The sequence below is a fragment of the Epinephelus lanceolatus genome, chromosome 3 (genome assembly GCF_041903045.1).
Source record: "Epinephelus lanceolatus isolate andai-2023 chromosome 3, ASM4190304v1, whole genome shotgun sequence".
NCBI lineage: Eukaryota > Metazoa > Chordata > Actinopteri > Perciformes > Serranidae > Epinephelus > Epinephelus lanceolatus.
In genome coordinates this window covers 37,235,483-37,254,954 of record NC_135736.1, presented here as the reverse complement: position 1 = coordinate 37,254,954, position 19,472 = coordinate 37,235,483, and the positions used below count along the sequence as shown (strand labels likewise).

Here is a 19,472-nt window from a genome sequence, read left to right as displayed (position 1 = left end):
AAATGAAGATAAAAAGAAACTCAAAGGAAGTAGAAGATGATGAGTAAATAATCAAAAGCAATGAGGTCTTCAAGTGACAGCAGTTAAAGGTTAATTGATATACTCGAATAAAGAGGAATTCTGAACTGTCTCTTTAATCCCTATTAGCTTTCCTTCATTGTTCAATGAAGCACAGTGTTTTTAATTAACAATTTAATTATTGATGAAGCACCTGATCAAGCTCTGGTAATTCATTTATTAACAAAAAACAACAGCAAACTTATCATTGCTTTCACTTATCTTCCCTTCCTCTCCTCTCCTGCTCCCTTTGCCCCTTCTCAGTATTTCTGTTTTTTTTTTCTCCCACCTCCTCCCTCATCTCAGCAGAGTGAAAACACCACACGCTTGTTTCAACTAAGTGCTTTGTGTCAAATGATTGTTTCTTTTATTTTAATTGAAAAACATGTATTTGTCTGGCTCACATTGAATTTATTTAAGACATACATTTTATCTTTTGAAAAGAAAACAATCTTCACAGTACTCCCCTGGTCTGTTCTCTGTCATTTTCTTGCTTTTAATCGCTCCTTCTTGTTCTGTTTATTCTCTTTGTCCTATCTGTCCTCCGTGTGGCCTCTCATCATTCTCCTTCACTTTGTCTCCTCTCCGTCCTCCATCCACACAGCTTGTCTTTTGTTTTGAACCTTTACTTTTCATCTATCGCCCTCCTCTCTCTATTTTTATTTCTTCTGCTATTTCTTTTAATTATTCTTCTGCTCTTAGCAGCTCAAATATTTTTTCTTTTCTTTTCTTCATCCAGAGATTTTCATTACACCTCTTTGTATATAAAATTGCCAAATATGAGAAAACAGTGGACTGTGGTCAGGACAAATGTTCTTGCTTCAAGCTGCAGTGCTGCTATGCTTTTACCATTGTGTATGGTGATAAACTGACAACAAATATGCAAATGTGTTACTCAGCTGACAGCCAAGTAGTGGCTGTCACATATCCCACATTGGTTGTCAATCAGATTTCTGCATCGAATCACTGTCAGCAAACTTGGTGCTTAGTAATCGCTCCTGCACATATCGCTGTCTGTTGCCTCACTTTGCCTTGTGTGTTGTGGACCATTTGATGTGAGCCCACTGCTTTTGGAACAAATATACTTGAACTCTACATGTGGCAACACCTGCTTCAAACCTCAGGAGGGGAGGGGGGGGGTGATGAGTCTGTAGAGCTGTAGAATAATCAGCAAGCCAAGTAATGCAACAAAAAGAAATGCAATATGGAGTATTATAGAGACTTGTTGCAGTACAAAAAAGTACAAGATTAGGGGGTTTGCATCATGTCCGTTTCAGGAGTTAGAATCTCACAGTTTTTATTCCTTAAACATAATGGCTCAGGACGTTGAGTGGGTGACCTGATAATCCTGCTGTCCACATGTTGAAGTATCAATACCAGTGCCAAGTTCGCGAATGGGTGTATGAGAGGCCGAAGGTAAGGGGCTTTGTCCATTAAGGTAAAGAAGTGCTGTAGAAGTCCAGTCCATTTACCATCAAGCTTATTAACATGGAAGTTATGAATCAGGACCTACAGTATTTGGATAAAATACTCCTTAAAACCATTTTTAAAACCGTGTGAAGTGGTTACACCTGCTATTTTAATGTGTCAGATATTTCATATCCAATGGTTCTCATCAGATTTGACGTTGTACCTGGAGGTTGTAAACATTAATTTGGCTGCCTCTAAGAAAATGCACTTTTTCTGCTTTCTCAGCCAACGAAACGTGACTACAGATAGCATATTAATCTTTTTTCATTGCCTCCATTTACTTGCAAATCTTGAAAATTAAACCCAAATACATTTTTAAAGGGATTGTGTAGAATTCAGATTCTATGTTGATTGATACCAGATTCAGATGTGATAATATGCTCTTTATATTTTCTATGTGAGTTTTGTCCAAAGACATTTGTTCTTCTGAAGTGTTCAAGACGGGTAAAAGTCAAGTAAAACCATCTGCACGGCTAGATCTAGATTCTTTTTTAGAGTATTTCCCAGCCTGTTCCCAGCTAAGGACATTACGCCAAACTCCCCACAAGAAATATGACATATTAACAATTCCTAATGTGTCCCCAAAAGCACATTAATCTAGAAACACAAGATATAAGAATGCAACAGTTGATAGTATTCTTGTCAGTTCAGCATCAATATAATCCATGGAGATAAACTGTGTTTGTGTACAAACTTTACATTTTGGATTATGATGCGTCAACTCGCTACCAGACTCTGTTGGTTAGCTGCACCATTTTAGGGGGAGAAGACTGTGGTAATGAGAGGCAAACAGTTAAAAAAAATAAGATTTGTTATTAAAATAAACACTGGTTGGGGGTCAGATACATACTGACTCTTGTTCACACCACACCTCCACCAGATTCTCAACCTTTTCCTCAGTACAAGAGAAGCGAGACTTATTCATGTTCTTGAGCTTCCCTGGAGTCCCTTCCATGTTTATTGTCTATTCAATTTTCAGCTCCCTGTTTGGGATTGGAGAAAGCAGACATATTGGTTTACGAAAATGTTCACTTCATGTGACTTCAGTGTTTACGTGAGCCAACACTAAACATTAAACTAAACTAAATAATGGGACTAATATTAAACGCGTTTGATTTTGTCAGAACATCAGGACCATAAAAAGACTGACTCAAGACAGTTCGAACTGAGTTTTATGACCATCTTACACCAAAAGAATCGACTTCAAAAGAGTGTGCACCAACTGAGGTAAAACTCAAATGATTTTAAATCAACTTTAGAAATTTGTCTGTGTCAGTCAAATTGCGTAAAAAGTTGTTTTGTGTAAGACTGACATTAGATTATGTTAATAACTGTAATCGTTTCATATTTGTCGTATCTTTAACAGAGGACACTGATGTGGCTTGGGGGGATTACTGAGCTGAGTTTGCTGAGGTTAACAACTCTTAGCTGCCTTAACATCAAGGCAAAGTGATCATGCCTTTGTGGAAGAAATAACCATTTCATCCCTGAAAGTGACAGCAGGAGGCCTGACTTGTGGCATTCACACACTATAACCCAGCTGACATCCCATCAGCTGTGAGCATTACTAACACAGTGTGCTGTTTTGTAAACCAGCCAGAAGGAGAAGAATGAGGACTAAAATGGTGAGCCAGCATCTTATGTCTTTTAGGTGGAGTTGTGCTTTTGACTGAGCTTAGACAGCTGTTGTGTGCAGACTGTGACAAAAGAGGTTCTACATATTGAGCACAGATTGCGTTGCCCATTGATTAGGGAAAAAAAAAAACTAAGACGCTTTCTAAAACAAGAGCTTCTCCTTCAAAGTTGAGGAGCTACTCAATTTGAGCACTCCCCAAGAGCCTCCTCAACAGAGACAAGTTGATTGAATAATTTACAGAGCTTGTCTGAGTCGCTTTATTCCAACAAGAGTTGGAGACGCACAGCGGCTGCCTCACCTGTTGGGAGCGATTGGACACTTCCTTTGAGATATCAGGAAGTTGCTATGCACCTGTGTTTCAGTGTCTTGCTGTGTTCAAATCACGTCTAATTCATCTATTCAGATTCAGTCAACAGGTGCTGAGGCTAATATACAAAGCCAGGAGCGTCTACGGCCAGATGGGGATCTGTTGTTTCCCTGCTGCATGTAGAAATGTTCCAACACACAATTACAAGCCTTAAATAGAAATATGGAAATTATTATTTTAAGTCTCAAAAAGAAAGAATTAACGACTGTAGCAAAAGATTTTGCAGAATGACCCTTTCCAAGGTTGCATTATAGGGTTATTGTCACAGCATGTAGACACATTTTATTTGTTTCCTATGTAAAATCATGGAGCTGCCAGTCAAGAGCAAGGTGATAATTTTCCTTTCTCAATGGAGGGACAATAACACCAGCAAATAAATATCCTCTAAACCTTCCTAGTATTAAAGAAATATATGTGCAATTAATTTTTCCTTGACTTTAATACATTGTGTGTATTTTCTGTCCATTTATTACAGAATTTGCGATGCAGAGGTCATTTATAGAGAGAATGGGACATTCTTCTGTTAAAGACATCTCTCTGTCTGTTTGTGACTTTCCAATTTCCAATCATCATTCATGATGTGTCAAAAGAGGCAGGAAAGAGAGATGAGATATGAATAAAAGATAGAGTGAAATAGAGGCGATTGAAAAAGAAATAGGGAGGGATGTCACTGAGCGCATAATGTGTGTATTCTTGGGAGCCCTTGAAGCCGTGCAGTTCACTGAACATAAAAATTAATAGCAGAGTGATTAACAGAAGCAGCGGCGTACAGCTCTACTGTGGTAAGCTGTTAGAAAAATGCCTCCTCAAAGCTCTAGCCCATTTGTGTACACAATGCGTGTCCACAAACATACATGGTATCCTCACACTCCGTTTCCCATAACAACAAACACACTGAAATACTTATAAGCACATCATCACAGGCACTCTCATCTCAGAACATACAGAACTAAATATACACTTACTGTAGACCAGCATGTACATTGTCTTCATCCTTGGTCATATTTGTGTAATGCACCTTTAGATTTCTCTGGATTGCATTTTGTTATTGTTGGAAAATGGACAAGTGGACACAGTTTCCAAAGCTGGAAATCAATTTCTAACTCATACCTTCCATGTAGGTATGGTATACAGCTGGAAGAGCAAATAAAATTGGAAAGGCACTTGGCAAGCACAGACCTTTGCCAAGGCCAAATGCCCAATCTTGCAATGTTAACAAAAGTAAAAAATAATGTGTGTATCTGACCTGTGATTCAGATCCCACTCCCAAATTGAATGGGTTCTTCCGTGGCCCATACTTCAACCGTCCACCAAGTTTCATGAAAATTGGGCCAGTGGTTTTTCCATAATCCTGCTGACAAACAAACAAACCAAACTGTAAACATAACCTCCTGCTTGGCGGAGGTAATAATAGAACCTGTGCTTTTAAGCTCCCGTTTGCAAGGGGCTTTTTTTTTTTTTCCAGGTTTAAATCAAGCTGCAACGACAAGGTCGACTGATCAACTTCCCATGCTTTAATTCATAATCTAACTGAAATGAGCAGTAGTGTTTTTCAGTTATTCATTCACTCTTCTATGAATGAGCTATAATTACATGAATTCCTCGCTTTAAACCAAACAGAACAGATTCTCAGTCACATCTCAGCCAAACCACAACATTTAAATGTCCTAAAACATATTGTTGGAATGCATGACAAGTTGTCTTGTTTTGCTGTTGTTGTTTTGTACAGTCAGTGTATATTTTGAGATCATCGAAGTTCACAAATGTTCTATTAAAATGGCTCTAATCAATGATAGTGTGTGCAAAAGCAGTTCTTCATGAAACTGATATCATGCCCTCTAACACATCTTCCTAACTGAACGCCATGTGAAGGAGCAAATGTCAGAATGTTTCAGTGTTTCCCAATGATGTCAGGATGTCAAAGCCACAACTGTCAGCCATAAATGTAGCGCAATATCATTTCCTCAGTCATGTGCATACTACTCCTCATTGTTATCATATTCAATATAACATTGATTACCAGGCACAGTCTGTTTTATCCACCATTTTAGTTCATTTTTAGTAACTCTCATACATATCTTACTCATATTGTTACTCTCTGAGTCACTGGTTTTGCTTTTGCTCCTTGAAACACTTAATCTTGTTATATTTGTTTATTTCGCCAGATATTTAATACTCTAATGTTTCTAAAACTGGGCCCAGTGAGTGACCCTGACCCGCTGGTTGTTACTGGTTTTGATTCTTAAATTGTGGTTACTCTGCTTAGAGTTACTGTAATTTGAAGCATTCTCTGTCACAGGAATTTCCTTTGGAATGAATCAAATAGAATTGAATTGAATTGCATTGAATTTAATTGAACTGAATAAATGATTTGAATGGAATCAAACTGAATTGAATTGAATCAATTGAATTGAATTGAACTGAATAAATGAGTCGAATTGAGTCAAATTGAATCAAATTGAATTGAATCAATTGAATTGAATTGAACTGAATCAAGTGAATTGAATTTAATTGAATCAATTGAATTGAATTGAACTGAATAAATTAGTGGAATTGACTCAAATTGAATTGAATTGAATCAATTGAATTGAATTGAACTGAATAAATGAGTCAAACTGAGTTAAATTTAATCAAATTGAATTGAATTGAATCAATTGAATTGAATTGAATCAATTGGATTGAATTGAACTGAATAAATTAGTTGAATTGAGTCAAATTGAATCAAATTAAATTGAATTGAATCAGTTGAATTTAATCAATTGAATTGAATTGAACTGAATAAATAAGTCGAACTGAGTTACATTTAATCAAATTGAATTGAATTGAATTGAATCAGTTGAATTGAATTGAATTGAAACGAAATTAGATTAAATGAAATGAAAGGAAAACCCACACGCCCTGTCTCTATTTTAATGTAAACCACATGTACTGTACCAACCTATTTTCAAAACAACTGCAATCCATTGCCTTGGCTTGCTTAGGGCTTGATAGGCTTTCTGAATGTCGTTGTCGCTCGAAGTATATCTGGACACTTTTTCATGCTCCATCTGCCAATGTTTGCTTGCTCTCTGTATCCTAGGAAGAGGTGTAACATGTGCAGCAGTTGCAGAAAGTGATGAGTTAGTGACCAATATAAGAGACAATAGAGGTTGGAATAGACTTTTTGACACTTTATTTCCATAGCATCAGTTTAAAACATGCTCTGAGGGAATGGATGTCATAGGTAGGTGTCGTAGGTAGGTAAGTAGATAGGTTGGCACCCGCTCATCACATCATCCTCATGACCACATCCACATCTATATCTATATTTTTAAGATATGTAATAAATAGTAAGTAAAAACAATAAAACAGTAAAAGCAGCCGAACAGGGAGAGCTCCGGGTCGCTGCGACTATGCGTGCCGACATCTTGAATGAAAACCCCCCTATGGTGTAAATGGACCAGATACTGTCAGTTAGTAACGTCTTATGCATTCTGTATTATAATAGGCATGAAACAAAAGTCCATTTTTAATGTAAGGGATTACTTTTTTCTGTTCAGGTTCAATTTATAAGAAAAAAAGATGCTAAACAACAGCTCTGAGAGAATAAATATATACAGCACCTCCTGTTCCTCTGAATCATTCAGGGGCCCCCCGCCAACACAGCCCTTGCTCACGGCATGGCACACCACGATTATCCACCCCAATGCAGATCAGCAGTTAATATATGAATATCATGTATCTCATTAGCACTTGGCATCATAGTGGCTCCATGGTGAGTGTTACTTTATACTTTGCATGTTCTTATTATGTTTGCACAGGCTCCCTCCTGGTTCCCCTGGTGATCCTCTACAGTGCAAAGGCCTGTAGGTCAGGTTAAGTGAACACTCTGATGTGAAGGGTTCAGGCTCTATGTGTGCTAGAACAGGCACAATAATCTGAATAGAAATACGCAGGCATGATAAATTAATGACTTGGATCAATATTGCTTCAGAGCAGCCTTAGTCCTTCTTGTCCTGCTGTCATTAACAATAAGACTATAACGGCACCGAATACCTCAACCAAGTAGTCTGGACAGCAAAGTGCATTATGATACAACCACACAAACAAACATACACTTTAATAATAACACACACACACACACACACACACACACACACACACACATGCACATACACACTTGCATGCAGGTCCAGAAGGTAGGGGATTTAAGGCTCAGTGTCTCAGATTAAGTTGCCGGCTTATAAAGCTGTCTGACCACTACTGGCTGTCTTTACTTCCCCCTCTCTCTCAGCATTGCTCAGCCTCTCTGTATGTCTCTTCTTGCAAACTGACTTTTTTGTCTGACCTTTCTTGTCTTGTGTCTGAATTCACTGTTGTCTCAAGTCAAAAGGAAGTCAAAAATAATACTGCCCCACATATTTATCACACTTGGCTTTTATAACCTGTGTTATCTCTCATTCTCGTTTCTTGCCTATGTGCCTGCCTCTTTTCCTCTAACAACCTTTGGGTTTCTGTGTGGTCACCCAAAATAAAATTCCAGCTCTAACTTTCTCACCCGCTCCTTCTTTTCTGTCCACCTATTAAAAAATGAAAGCTGGACCCATTTTGAAAGGCCAGCACTGATTTATTTGTATTTGAGCTGCTTCCAGGTGATATACTGTACCGAGGCTCATGTTAAGCTCTCACTGTAAAACTCCCCAGTGACAGCAGCTGGTGACTCTACGTGTATCCAAAGAGGCACACATGACTCAAAGAACTGCTGACAGGCTGTGGATCCATCCCATCAGCTTACTGTCCCATCTCAGGATCAATTCTACCTCATTACTTATAACTCAGCATAAAGAACAGCACAAAAAACAGCCAGCCTGGCAACTGTGCCTTTTATAAACTGACAATCAGCAATTCTGCATGAAGGCTAAGCTATGATAATTTAGAGAGTCTTCTTGTCAGGTTAATGTCATGGACTAATGTAAGTAACCGTCCTATGAGAATCGAGAACCAGTTTCAGTTAAGAACCAGTTCCAAATCCTCTGATCCATCTTAATCGTGTGCTTCCAAGCTTATGAATTTCTTTTATTAATATTGGCATGGTTTTCTGACAGTTGCGTGTTGCAAAACAATGATGTCAAACTGAGGTATATGCTGCCAGAAACGTGCAACAAGAAGACGAAGGAACAGTCCAAGGTGTAGCTTTATTTCACAAACAAAAATGACAATGCTGTTGCTTGTAATGTCTGCAAAATTATAATTTCAAGTAAGGGAGGAAACGGCAGCAACATGCTGAAACATCTTGCTAAGCAACTTGGGTTTAAAATCCAGGAATGCCATGTATCTGACACTCTACACATCAGTGGCACTGCTAATCGAGCATGCAGACAGGCTGAGCAGATTTTTTTCTCTTACTAAGAAAACCTAAATGAAAACAAATCTGTCATTTCATGTACACTTTGTTTGGACTTAGAGATGATAAAACAGTTGCTAAAAGCCTATGTAGGCCTACTTTTTTCCACACAGGAAATTGATCAGGGACCAATAGGGGAATCAATAAAGACTTGGATCGATAACACTCAGTAAAATCTTGTCAATTCCCATCCTCTCAAGCCAAGATAAATTTCTCCCCCAAATGCATGCATGGTATTTTTGTATGAATTCAATAGTTGAAATGTTTTTGCTCTTTTTGTCTTTTGGCTTAAAACAGCCATCAGTGAATTAAAGAATTAAAGAAGCATTTAATGGTTTTTGTTTGTTTGTTAGATCTATGAATAGTTTAGAATAAAAAAAAATATAATAATAGTGAAAGTTTTCCCTCACAGTTTCCCAGAGCCCAAGGTTACATTTTCAAAATGTTTGTCTTTGTCTGACAAACGCTTCGAAACACAAAGATATTAAATTGGCAATCATATGAGATCAACTAAACCAGCAATCCTCAAAACAGCATAAGGGTATTTGACATTAGTGCTGAATAGATTACTTAAACAATTAGGTGAGATGTGCCTCTGTTTGCCTCTTTTTACAATTTGGCATTGACTTTATGTGCATTCACACTCTCTTTCTGCACAGCTCTGTGTTGTGTAATGCAACTAAAGAGAATATGGATGAAGAAATGTGCTGCCACCCACACCCCACTCACTTATGTTTTTGTTTATATACATTAAATGCCAGATGGCACAATCAAGTTACATGCATTCACATTATGAACTATCAGAGGGTTTTTATGGTTTTGATTTGTCCTCCTCTCAAAATGTAAAGCATAACTTTAAGGACAACAAACACAGCTCTTGTCTCAGAGTCTTTTAGTACAACCAAATTTGTCCCCTTGCATGACCTGCTCTACTGTTTTGGTTTGTGCAAATAAAATATCAATGATCACAATGCTTTCCAGGATAGATCACCCCTAAGAAACACTGTATGAGTTAACTCGTCCTGTCAGTTTTGGTGGGTCAACTTTAGAAACCACACTTAAGTTTTGGTACTGCACTGGTGGAGAATTCTCCTGAGGCTAGTGACAGTGACAGCCTGACATCTTAAAGACAGGTTAAAGTGTTACAGTGAGGTGACGATTCATTTACATTCATAAGGAGAGCAGCTAACTGTTCAAGCACGCTGTGATGAAACAGATGTCAGTGCAGCTATGCGTGCAGGTACATGTGGTTTACACTAAGGGGCATGAGGGCAGCTTTGCGACCTCCATACTAATGTGATTCTTTGAGGCGGGTTTGCTATTCAGTGGACTGGGAAACTTCATTAAATTTATGAATAAAGAATCTATTTACAGAGGAATTGATGAGCCAAATGAATGGAGACATACAACATGACATGTGAATGTCTGATCAAACAAGCCTGCAAATCAGTTTCCATCTAACCTGACTGTAAATATGAATTAGCCTCTTGGCCTCTGCCTATCTGTCCCTATTTGTGCAAAGCTTTACGAACAAACTGGACATGTTCAGCTTGCAGAACATGTCTCTTTGGTATCCATGTCAACTAATGAGAATGAACGAAACACAGAGTGTGCTGCTGCTATTTTTAATCAAGTCACCACAAGAGCACCCACTGCATACACTGTTGTTGTAGTTGATGATTAACACACCCTGATGTCAGTTTAAAATGTAACAGTCATCGCTCATCATTCATTCCTTGACTTTGTCATTGATTACTCCTTTTTGTCTCTCTGTGTGTCTGCAGGTGGAGTCCAACAACCCTGACGCTCTCTCTCTGTCTTCATCCTATATCTCTCTTTGTCTTTCTTTCTGCTCTCTGCCTGTCTGTCTGTCTGTCTTTCTGTCTACGTAGCTGTACAGCAGCATGCCTGTATGTTTGCCAGCAGCACAAGCAGAAGCACTATGGAAGTGAAAGAGCGACGTCCATACTGCTCACTCACCAAGGGCCGCAGAGACAAGGAGGGACCTTACACTGGTGAGTAGCTCGGTTAGCTCAATCTGTCTTACAGTCATTCATTTATTTGCTCAATTGTTTGTTTCTTCAGTCATTACTTAGTCGAGTCAGTCAGAGGGTCAGTTGCACTCAGAGATCTTTTGCCGGCCTTAAAATTAGGGACCACTGACATACTGTATGATACTGAAAAATATATATTAAACGTGCAGTGTGTAGGATTTAGTGACATCTAGCAGTGAGGTTGAAAACAGCATCAACTGAATACCTCTTTCCTAACCCCTCCTAAACCTATCATGGCCTTCAGGTAATGTAAAAATGTAAAAAGCCCTTTCTAGAGTCAATGTTTCATTTGTCTGCTCTGTAGAAACATGCTGCTGCTGATGTGTGATATCCGACATCAGATCCTCTCAAATCCCACTCACATACAATATATTTCAACTTTGCCTTCCATTGACAAACCAAGTGTTTATCAAAGTGTGAGAAGATCACATTTTTTAGCGGTGTTGAACTTCTATCTTGCTGCATCTGCCCCCAGGAGCACTCTTTACAAATCTGTTTGGATGCGTGGCTCTCGAGAAACCTTTAAGCAGCAATTGGCCCGTTCTGTACATGCACGTTTTGAACGGTAAAGTGCAGTGTGTGTGCCCTTAGTCCCTTCTCTTCTGTGAGCGCTCGCCAACAAAAAAAAAAAACGCTACACCAATGGTGATCAATGTTTGTCCTCATTGTCGAACGCTTTCTTTTTCTTTAATCTGTCTTCTGAACACCAAATTTATTTTTTATCTGGAACATCCACTTCAGAAACTTTTCTTGGACGCTTCTCAGCATTCTCCACTATAGCTTTGGCCATTTTCCTAGCTCTTCCATCGTTACGGTCTCTCCTCCCTTCCTGTCCTCTTTAGCTCTGGCTTGTTTATGTGAAACGCATCACTTCTGGTGTGCCAGTGCGGGGAAGTTGCTACAGACGTCATAGCTCTGGTTTTACTGCGAAGTTCAGAGAGCTTTCCCTTGCAGCGATAGGCTTAATCAACACTCTGTGAACTCTTTTTGAAAGAGCTGAAATGTGAAGGGACACTCATTTACCTCCAAACCTAAAGTACAATATGTACTGCCAAGCATTTCACAGCCAATCAGATCACAACCAGTTGAGGGTTCGCATAGAACTGTGGCAGTGTGGCACATTTAAAATGAATTTGGTTTCATACAACTGAAAGCACCATGCAGACAGTGCTGTAAAGATGCATTACAGTGCTTAGACAGTCACTGTCAAGCGTGCATCTATGTGTGTGTGTGTGTGTGTGTGTGTGTGTGTGTGTGTGTGTGTGTGAGATCAGTTGATGTGCTCGGAAAGTTATGGGGCCAAAAAATACATCTGAATAGCTTGCAGTTCTTCCCAGAAGGCAGACGTTGATATTCATTGTGCAGTACATGAGAGAGGTCCTGGGTGATTTTTCCAGCTGGCCTGAGGCTGTACTTAGTCCAGCTGCTGAGAGAGCAGTCCTCCATAGATCAACCTACAACTCTGGAGCTGATCTCCAGGAGCCATAGAATATTTACTGCACTTCGGACAGAATTATAGTTTGTGTTGGAGACAAAATGAATAAGGTGAGAATCATCCTGCTTGCAGCCAGTGAAACTGTCTCCTCAACAAATAAATCATCTGCTCTTATAAATAAAAAGTCCATGTGCCAAAGGACCCTCTGTGTGCTCTCAAAGATACTTGAAAAAATTATATTTGTGTGCTTGGTGTGAATATTGACCAGAGCTGTACTGAGATATTGAGTAGCTCCAGAATCATTCTAAAACTCAAATAGACATAAAGTACAGTAAACTCATCAAGAATGGCATCTCATAGCTGCTTTATACTGTATGTACATGTCTGAGAGTGTCACTTAAACAGACTGGGAACTGTAAATAACACAATCCAGCCTGGAGGAAGGACAACAGTGTCTGTTATCTGTGTGTTTGCATGATTTTGTGCTTATATACAGTATGTGTGTGTATCTGCTTGTGTGTGTTTCTATCCATGCTAGGTTCATCAGGGGACAGTGAAGACTGTGCAATTGGTTCCCAGGGACTCCGGGTCCCCACTCAGAAGTCCTACTCCTCCAGTGAAACACTCAAGGCCTTTGACCAGCACCAAGACCAGACCAGGTTAGAAATGGAGTTGCACACATTATAATGTTCCATTTTGATAAACTCAGTGGATAATACTGGGGCTGTGTCATGGCTGTGTAAAGCACAAAAACAGATCTTTGAATAATGTTGTCTTGAGTAGACAATTTGACCTACAGTGTGTTTGGTAACTTCAGAGAGAAACTGAAAGCTTCAGCGTTTCTTCACCGGGAGGATCATACAATTATTAATACTTTTTTTCCATGTCTGCACACCATTAAACAAACCACTGCAGACAGCAGACTTGACTATAAAAGCTACCTTTTACTGTGGGTGATTTCTGCTTCCCTAAGCTGTTATTTCTTGTCTCATAAGAAAGTTTGAACCAACATGATCAGTCTAAAGCACTTCCTGGTTATACTGATAATTTCATCAAAACATGTCATATTGAGAGACAGTTTTAGGCACTTGCTTCAAATGTTATCAGCCCATTAAAAAGCTGTTAGCAGTTGTCATCGGGAGCATAGATTTAACGGCATGTGTTTTAGGAATTGTCGGTTAGAAGCCTAGTCTAGAAGTATAAAAAGTCTTTATTGTCATTGCATAGGAATACGATGAAGTAGTTGCGACTCTCAAGTGATGCATTCCAACAACGAACATAAAAACACAGGACATTCATTGAGGATAAAAATGCTGATAAATAAATATAAGTATGTAGTAGTGGATGGCAGACAGGCAATAGTAAACATTATCACTTTACTTTTACTGTTTGTAAACAATATCGTCAGCGAAAGTGAAAGCCAGACTCACTCTTATTCCCTATATATGCCTTTTTAGGTGTCCTGTCCCTCTTTCTCTTCCTCTTGGATCTTTGCTACTTATGATCTGACAGCTGGTCGCTACCTTTTTATAAAGTCCTGACCTCACTTGCACCTACTGTGCCCAGGAACGCCCAAAAACAGTGAAATAAGATGACAATAAAAACACACAGGCAGAGGGCAGAGTCTCTGCAGTTAAATACAGCACAGCCCTGTTGTAGTGTAGTGTAGACCCTCTGAACTGTTTCTGCGGCAACAGAACAGATTTTTTTTTTACAGTAAATCTGTTGTGTGTCTAGTTTTTTTAATCCTTTTTTTTTTTCAATCAGTTTTATTAATAATTTATCTTTATTACACACTCTGATTTATCTGGTCTTAGCCTACGTTTAATGGTTTTATTGCTGTTTTTATCTTGATGGTGTATGCTATTTTATTTGTCTTATAAAGCACTTTGTAACTGTGTTTTCATAAGTGCTATACAAATAAAGTGTGATATTATTATTATCATTTATTATCAGTATGTTTAATTTAGATGCATAAGTTAGCAAAATTAGTGTCACATACTTAGGGTAAGTTAAGTTACGCCACACACGTAATTATTTTAACCCAAATGATGATATTTTCCTAAACCGGCATAGTTTTTGTGCTAAACCTCACCAAACTGCCACCGTTTCACAACTTTAACAAAGAGTTTAAAAGGGACATGTTGTACATGCACTTTCTGGCCTCCTGCAGTCGTCCCCTCTGAAGGATTATAATGGCAGTAATCACAACTGATAACAGCCATTCGCAGTAAAGACCTGATAATATTCGAAACATGTGTTTTAGGCTAGTTTCCTGGAAGAGCAGTGTAGATACGGTGCAGTAGATGTTATATATGAATATAGTTTGAACGTTTACTGGAGTTTTATTGGAGTTGTGCTGATTACTGATGATTGAACCACATTAGGGCTGCTTTATTCTCAGTGAATGAAAATCAATTTCACCACAGTGCCACATTTTTTTTTACCAGCAACCTTCGATTATCCAACAAAAATCAGTAAAGGACATACATTATACATCTGACAGGCAGAACAGTGAAATGTAAATTAAATGCTACTTCCATGGATTCCTGAAAAAAAGAATATAAAAGAATATAATTTTAATTTTAAACCAATTCCATCTGCTTGTAGTTCTCGAATGTCGTCTCCCAAATGTTTCTCTCTCCTCATTGTGGTTTTGTGTGTGTGCGAGCCACCCACCTGAGTTGAGGACATAGTTTTTGCTGTGTGTTAATTAACTATTGTCAGGTATGTATGTAAATGATATTAAAGCAGATCATATTGACAAAAAATATGACCCGTGTTGTTCTATTTCAGGAAGAGAGGAGAGTGAACAATGCAGCAGACTCGTAAAGAACATGCATTTTGTTAACTTCGGAAATACAGCTGGACTTAATGTCCCAGTTAATTTCCTGTTGTCCTTTTTAATCACTCTTTCAGTTATTAGCTCTTAAGCTGTAACAAGCCATATTCTCAGATTGCATAATATAACTCACTTCACTTTAATTTGTGGCCTCTGCACTGAGTTTCAAGATGCTCCCAGCACCCGTCACCCTATAACAGTACATCCAACAGTACTATGAGCAAGTGAGCAATATACAGTTGAGCTTTTACTAACTGTTGTGATCCATTCAAGCAGGATTATTGCACCAGCTGTAGAGAACAATTGTTCTCCACCACTAGCAGTGATCAGCCTTGACACTGTTTTGCCGTCTTTTGTTTTTGTTGATGCCTAACTGTAATTCCAACTCGTTGGTGCCTGTGAATGCAACAAAAGGGCAGAACAAAGCTGGATTTATTCTGAAGGACTGTCCTTTAGTATAGTAACACAACTGACGGCATTTGTCCTTGGTTGTTGACAGGTTGCTGTACGGGACGACAAAGGGATACAAGGACATGGTTCACCGTGAACAGGATGATTATAACAGACAAGGTGAGAGTCCACATGCACCCACACATATGCTCCCCGTGCCTCCTCCGCTTAAAGCAACAACACTCAGAATAGTGTATTTTGAACTAAACAGGTGTTCTTTTGGTAGCCTTGCCATCAGCTCCTTGAAATGTCATGTTAATTTCCTCTCCGTTGTTTTTTTTTTTTTTTTTTTTAAATGTTTACATTGCTCAGTTCTGCCAGTTGTGAATTGATTTGTCTTTAGTGTCTTAGTATGGATTTAGTCAGGTGTTTCTGTAATGTCTGATTTACATGTCCTGCGTTAATGTAAATCTTTATGCTTTGTATTTTGCTTTTTGTTGTTTTGTTGTTTACACATTTGGGGAAAACACATTAACAGTGTGAATATGGATAGATGCAGGTCAGATGGGGTAGTGGAAAGAGCTGTTGAATCATTTTAATAATAAAATTATGTATGCTGATAGCTACAGTATAATGAATCACTGAAAGTGACACATTAAAGTCTTGTGAAAGAAATAGAGAAAATTGTAAAAATAGCACATTAAAAGAAAAAAAAAAAGCCTAACCACAGAAGCGCATTCATTGTTCTCAAGTTCCAATTAACACAGCGTCAATATTTGAGAAATGAAAAAGTCATAATTACTCAATCATCTTATCTCCTTCGTTTTCACTGCTGGCCTAATTGGAGCTCATTTAAAATTAATATAACTTTTAATTGAACGGCAGCACTCGTTATCTCTTGTTGTGCCATTAATTACGGAAAGCTTTTATAATTTCCCTTTTCATTAGCTGATTAAAGATGAAGAGGCACATACTGAGATTCTACAGATGATTTGTTTGTCTTCTTTTCATTTATATTTTAAAGGATTATCACACGTGTTATTTGAACCTGATTTCAGCTCATTTCCAGTCGATGTAAAAAGAGTTACTCCTGATGATTTATTAAATTTAATGAAAAGAAGTATTTTGAATTTATAATCCACTATGAAATACTTGCCCTAGTCTGCATGTTCTCAAATATTAAAGATTTCTCTTTTGGAAAGAAAGAAAAAAAGGAAGGAAGACAAAGAAAGAAAGAAAAAGAAAGAAAGAGCCCCTACTGAAACACCCATTATTAACCTTGTTCATTTTGGTTTTTGGGGGAACTGAAAAAAAAGTTTGATGTAATATAATCACAGAAAAGGCATACAGCTCTGCATCCATTAAGCAACTGCAAATCCTTACTCATCAATCAGTTTTTAGACATGAAATTTGAGAAACATCATTTTGCATCTTTGATCATATAAACCATGAAAAATGTATTTAATTTACACCAAAGAGAATTGTAATAATCTTCATGAATGCATATTTTTGTGGAAGTATTTGTCTCTGTCTAATTGTGTGGACCCCAGAAAGAGTAGTTAACGTTTCTGCATCAACTAATGAGCATCCTAATTAATACAAGTACAAACAGATTAGGGCTTCTTCATTAATAACCAGTGTTGTATCAATTGATTTTATATCATTAATCAGAGGCTCATCATGACTCTAATCTTGGAATAGTTGGGCGCTTTATAGCTGAGGGTTTTGACATAAGAGTTGACGGGTTGATTTATTACGGGTTCGTCATACACTTTAAAAAAATACAGCAGTCTAAAGTATAAGATGGCTGTCAACTGCTGACCTTTTGAAGATATAAAAACATATTCCATTACTGAAACTTTTATATTTGTTTCTTTTTTATTTCTTTGCCACAGTCTTGGTTTTATATGTGTCTTTTGTGATTCAAAATTACATCAGTTTCAGCCTTGAGTCTTCTTGTTTTTTTACAGTTTTTTCTGAGTAACTGGTATCAAAGAATCTGTAGCAATGACATGCGTCCTCATGTGACTTGCGCTACCTTCACAGTGTATATTTTAATAGTCTCCAGGCTTAAAGCGCTGGTAATCTGTCTCCTCTCCTGTAATGACTAAATGGGATTTAAGGGATCTAGTCAATAAGTATTCACCTTCTCTGTCTGGTTCATCTTCTGCGTTCCTGCTTCTATTTCCACGGCTAGAATTGTCTTCTATAATTTCTTTTTCAACCACTGTCCTCCCTGAAAGCATTGCTGTGGTTTTACAGTCCCTAACCAGGGCCAAGGCTTTTCTTCTTCGCAATAGAATAAGTGAGATGCTGCATGAGTCAGGCTCACTCTACGGGTAGCAGCTGCTGTCATTGTGTGTGTGTGTGTGTGTGTGTGTGTGTGTGTGTGTGTGTGTGTGTGTGTGTGTGTGTGTCTGCGCGTGTGTGTTTTCCTTTTTTAACTGAGATCGTCTTTGCCACATTCTCACACTCAAAAGCAAGACCACATGTGTCTGTGATGGTTTGACACAGTCAGACAATTAATCAATTAGTCGCTTAACAGAAAATTAATTGAGAGCAGTTTTAATGATAGATTAATCCAAGTAATTTATCAAGCAAAACTGTCAGATGTTATCTGGTTATATCTGGTTCCAGCTTCACAAATATGAGGATTTAAATTCCAAGGGAGAAAAAAGGAGTGGAGCACACTGATTCATTTACAGCCTTTAAACGTGCGATCAGATTTTTCAACACCACAGAGGCTTCATCAAAGTCAAAGAAAGAAGGACTTACATGTTTTTGTACATTTAATATTTTTATTTTACGGATTGTTTAGTCAGACAAAACAAACAAGTGGAAGACACATCCTTGGCTTCTGTGAAACTGTGATTTTTCACGACTTAATTTAGCATCAGGCAATAAACTCTTTTGCATATAAATAATCTAGGAGATGAGAAGAGAACATGAATGTCAGGGTTATGTCTCTTTTTTTTTAATTTAACAATGTAGAATCAGTTAAAAACACATATGTTTTTCAGCTTATTTTTCCAAAGCTTTACTATAAAGTATTTCTTGTGTAAAGACATCTTGTAACATCATGTGTTTTTATCACCATTGGGAAGTTATCATGGACTTGTCTTTATCTTATCATCATTCATATTTGAAGGAACATTTAAAGATGTATATATTGATGTAAATGTCAGATTTTTATCTTGTAATGAAGTTGGTATAAAAGATAAATATATAAAATGAAATTCTTAATATTTATAGTAATAAGCAATAAGCAGTGAGACATGCACTCACCATAATGTATAATAAAATACTCACATTTCCACACAGTAGTTAAATCTCCATCTGTTTCTGTTTCAGGTCAGCACTTCAGTCTCCGTCAGCTGGGAATCTGCGAGCCGCCTTCACGTCGTGGCCTGGCGTTCTGCTCCGAGATGGGCCTCCCCCACCGTGGCTTCTCAGTCGGCACAGGCCCGGACCTGGATACCGACAGTCAGGCTGTGATGTCGCCAGAGCGCGCCATGAGGCTGTGGGGCCGCGGGGGTCTGGGTAAATCGTCAGGGAGGAGTTCCTGTCTGTCCAGCCGCTCCAACTCTGTGCTGACTCTCACCGACACCGAGCACGAGAACAAGTCAGACAGCGACAATGGTAGGACGTCATCTTAACTTTCTTTTTCTCTTTTTGGTGTTCTTTCCCTCTGTGCTCAACACCTCACATGCCAGATGCAGTTTTTAACAGTTTGCAGTTTGAACTACAGAGCACTCATATATTTACTCATTCCAACTGATTTAAAAATGTTCAGTCTTAATCGTGGTCCTTTGAACGTATGCATACTTGATTTTGAATC

At 38.2% G+C, this 19,472-nt stretch overlaps 1 protein-coding gene across 8 annotated transcripts in view; it reads left to right on the top strand.

Annotated features, from left to right (window-relative positions):
- tenm3 (teneurin transmembrane protein 3) overlaps positions 1-19,472 on the top strand; it is a 567,981-nt gene that overhangs the window by 264,546 nt on the left and 283,963 nt on the right. For all 8 annotated transcript variants that reach the window (XM_078166323.1, XM_078166324.1, XM_078166322.1 and 5 more), the window contains 4 exons: positions 10,698-10,928; positions 12,941-13,061; positions 15,744-15,814; positions 18,986-19,273. In XM_078166323.1, the coding sequence (XP_078022449.1) occupies positions 10,826-10,928; positions 12,941-13,061; positions 15,744-15,814; positions 18,986-19,273 (583 nt within the window). In that variant the 5' untranslated portion in view covers positions 10,698-10,825. The remainder of the gene's footprint in view (positions 1-10,697; positions 10,929-12,940; positions 13,062-15,743; positions 15,815-18,985; positions 19,274-19,472) is intronic.